The sequence below is a fragment of the Musa acuminata genome, chromosome BXJ1-3, assembly GCF_036884655.1.
Source record: "Musa acuminata AAA Group cultivar baxijiao chromosome BXJ1-3, Cavendish_Baxijiao_AAA, whole genome shotgun sequence".
Classification (NCBI taxonomy): domain Eukaryota; kingdom Viridiplantae; phylum Streptophyta; class Magnoliopsida; order Zingiberales; family Musaceae; genus Musa; species Musa acuminata.
Window position 1 is genome coordinate 6,830,603 of NC_088329.1, and position 3,474 is coordinate 6,834,076.

At 46.8% G+C, this 3,474-nt stretch overlaps 1 protein-coding gene and 1 long non-coding RNA gene across 2 annotated transcripts; one reads left to right on the forward strand and one right to left on the reverse strand.

Annotated features, from left to right (window-relative positions):
• Positions 1 to 355: 355 nt before the first annotated feature.
• Positions 356 to 3,252, forward strand: LOC135619497 (uncharacterized). Its single transcript, XM_065121580.1, has 5 exons — positions 356 to 509; positions 702 to 798; positions 1,458 to 1,581; positions 1,681 to 2,565; positions 2,647 to 3,252. Exons 1-5 carry the CDS (start codon positions 356 to 358, stop codon positions 2,983 to 2,985), a joined length of 1,599 nt encoding a protein of 532 aa, XP_064977652.1. The 3' UTR covers positions 2,986 to 3,252.
• Positions 378 to 1,478, reverse strand: LOC135619501 (uncharacterized). Its single transcript, XR_010489402.1, has 3 exons — positions 1,346 to 1,478; positions 761 to 885; positions 378 to 517 (listed from the first exon to the last, which is right to left on the reverse strand). It is a non-coding gene; the product is annotated as an uncharacterized LOC135619501 (long non-coding RNA).
• Positions 3,253 to 3,474: the final 222 nt, after the last annotated feature.

Sequence of the window (3,474 nt, forward strand, 5' to 3'; positions counted from 1 at the left end):
CTATATTCATGCAACATAATCCAATGTCATTGGAGAACAGTTGGACATCACATGAACAAGACAAACCAGGAAGCTCTGGTAAAACTTTGAGAAGGCATAAAAGGTGTGGGAATCAGTTTACAGTGTAGAGAAGGTAGCAGAAAAGATTAAAGGACACATGCTTTATCACAGTTTTTTCTCTGATCCATTTAATGGTCCTTCCTTGCCACCCTCTCACACTCAGATCTGAGGAGAATTCCTCCTTACCTTATTTCTCTTTCTCTCAAGGACTTCTGGTGTCAGATAAGATGGAATGAAGACATGCAACTGAAGCAACTTGCATCACACTTGGTACCCACTTTGATGCTTTCGACAGATGAACAGGACAGGGACAGGGCCACCGACGGGAGGGAGGAACGTGCAGCAGTTCTGCGGAGGAGGAACAAAGGAAGGAGATGAAAGCCTGGATCTCTTCTGGAGGATACACCAGAACAGAGCTAGTTCACATCATGGATCTGACCATCAGAAAGGTGAGGATCTGCGTGTGAAAGATTTCATTCAACTTAATGCATCTTCTTCTATCTTTGAACGACAAAAGATTTACTGAAAATTTCATGTTTGATTCGCTGAATCTCTTCTCTATTACTGAAAATTCAAGCATCTAGAAAGACTTTAGTTCTGGTGTGTTACTTGGAGAAATGTTGTTGTGGTGACTGTTGCAGTATCAATCACAAAAGAAAGAACAGGAAAGGGATCCTTGATGAAGAGTAGAATGGATGACCTCTTGTCTGCTGATGTTGGGAAGCATGATTATGATTGGTGAGTGATCATAAACCATCCCTTCTTCGATTCAAGTTCTCCATATGTTCTCCAAGCTATTGTATCTATCTATCACTTCTGATGTGCCTGCATCACAAGCATTAATTCTTTGTCAAGATCTCAATTTCTAAGATCAGCAGAGTTTTTAGTTGGCAGACATTTCTCACAAGTTTCAAGAAATTAATAGTTTCTTGGCTAAGATTGCAGTGTCTACAATGAGGTTTCGATGAGTATAAGATTAGAAGATCTGTTTCCAATTATCAGATTCAAATGATGCCAAACTTGGATGAATTCACATTAGTAGTTAGTTGATTGCATTTTCATCTGCATATAACTCTCCAATGATATGTTCTTTGCAGCAATACCATGCTGCATTTAACCAGAAATACACCAAATTCTCATATTAAGGTACAAGGAAAAAAAGGCCAAGAAAAGGGTGTGAACATAATCTAGTGTTGAAGAGAGTAAGAGACCATTTTAAGTTGAGTTTTTAGAATGATTTCACTCAGGATCTATCTAGATTTTTACGCGATGCATGCCGACGAACCTTGTTATAGCAAATGGTTGTCAGATCTGATCGAGACGGTAGGACAAACACAACACTGAATTGAAGACTTGTGAAGCTAACTGCAAGTCTGATCTGAATTGCATGCTGACAGGCTTCTCACTCCTCCTGGAACTCCTCTCTTTACTTTCTCGAAAGCTACTGACGACCAAAGATCTAGAGCAAATCCAGGTTGCAGATCCAATCCTAGATCAGCGTCAACTGACAAAGCTTCGAGGGTGAGCTGTTTGTGTTCCATGTTATGGTCAATTTAGATTTTGCATGAGGACTTTCTTCAGATCAAATTCAACAATCTCCCGTGGTGATTTCTCCTGCAGCTCTCTGTGTCTCGGTCAGAGAATGCCAACTCTGCGAAGCCTGCGAGAAGCAGCTCGACCACACGATCTTCCATGTCCAACGCATACTCGTCCTCCACATACTTATCCAACAACAGCAGGACGGCGGTCCTCGACACCAGCACGGCCTCGGTCACTTCCAAACCTACAACCCCTGCTACTCGCTCAACTCAATCAGCACCGTCACGGTCACCGACCCCTGTCAAAGCCAGACCATCCCTGCCGTCTTCCATGGATAAGCCACGGCCGTCTCAGAGTTTTCGGCCTGCGGCGCCAACTGTTCGACCTCAGGCTCCCTCCAATACCTCAAACTCCAGCTCGAGCGCCGCAGCAACTCGACCGTCAACTCCTATTCGTCGCGCGGCGACGACGCCAGCCGCGGCTCCAGCGATAACCCGCTCGGCCTCCGTCGGCCGCGTTCCTGCCACAAACAACAGGAAATCCAGTCCCGTAATGCGTCCAAGCTCCCCGGCGCCACGAGCCCGAACTATCCCTGACATTCCGTCTGAAGCGCCACCGAATCTTCGGACGAAGGTGCCCGAACGAGCCGTCTCCGCCGGCAGGCAGCGACCGGGGACGGCTTTGGCGGTTCGAGCAACTTCGAACTCCGAGGCCGCTGCTGCAGTGAGTGCGGTCCGCAGGCAGTCGTCTTCACCTGTCATCGCCAGAGGCAGGCTTCAGGAGAACTCATCAGGTAATCGGATGGGCAACAGGGTGAACGAGGTGAAGGCAGCTGACAACAAGAAATCATTGGCGTCAGAGCCTGCAGCTCGGAGACCTACAAAGCCCGCTTCACCGACGGAGAACACCGCGGGCTTCGGCCGTTCCATCTCCAAGAAGTCAATGGACATGGCGCTCAAGCATATGGTTAGCTCCTCCTCCAATCCAAATCCGGTCGTACCATCAAGAATCCGGCACTAGATTTCACAGACTGCAAACTTCTTGTAGGACATCCGGCAAAGCATGGGCGGCCTGCGTGGCGCCGCCCTCTTCCCTCAAAGCATTCGTTCCGCCGCCCAGAAACTCCGGCCTGGTCGCTCAGTAGCAGCTGACTGCAACGGAGCTGCAATGAACAATGGCGATATTGCCGTCAGACCTCCAAATGAGCCTCTCATGGAAAGAGAGTGCAAGCTGGATCTCTACGAGAGCTCACGGTGCGATGCGATTCTGCTGAAAGAGGATTCCAAGAACATGAATTGGCTGCACAGCACGGAAGATAAGAGTGATCAGAGACCACTGTTCGACTACAGGTTCGGGCAGCTTCCTGAACCTTTCGGGCCTCTGTGACAAGTCAACCTCTCTCTATATATATGCTTGCAACGTCCGAGTAGTTGACCTTTTCATGTGATGATGGCTTACAATTTGATGCCAGCGGAATAAAGATTGTGTTGGCCTGTAAGCACATAAGTTCAAATGGATTATCCCGCTAAATCCTTCTTCCAGGATATGTTTCAGGCATTCAATAGTAATCAAGACGGTGAAATGTGTTTGGTGTAGATGTAAAGAACATGGAATAGCTAATGGCTGGATAGATGCTTTTGAGTGAACAGTCTCTATTGCTTCTCAGCCGAAACAAAAGTCAGATGAGAACTCTGGGATCAGAAGTGATCTTGATCAAGGGATGATTGCTTTGGTAGTTTTGGTGGCTAACTTGTTAGAGAGAGTAATTAGTAGATTTCAGCAACAGTTATGCCCACTGAATCCAATTGCTAGCAGAGTTTGAAGAACTGAGAGATCATTCTCTGCTATTTCATAAAAGAAGGTAGAACTAAGAAT

Bases quoted from the DNA above. Each gene is read 5' to 3' on its own strand.
- LOC135619497 (XM_065121580.1), top strand. From the start codon at position 356: ATGAACAGGACAGGGACAGGGCCACCGACGGGAGGGAGGAACGTGCAG. The intron at 510-701 runs GTGAGGATCTGC...TGACTGTTGCAG, and splicing joins TGGATCTGACCATCAGAAAG to TATCAATCACAAAAGAAAGA. The intron at 1,582-1,680 runs GTGAGCTGTTTG...TTTCTCCTGCAG, and splicing joins CAACTGACAAAGCTTCGAGG to CTCTCTGTGTCTCGGTCAGA.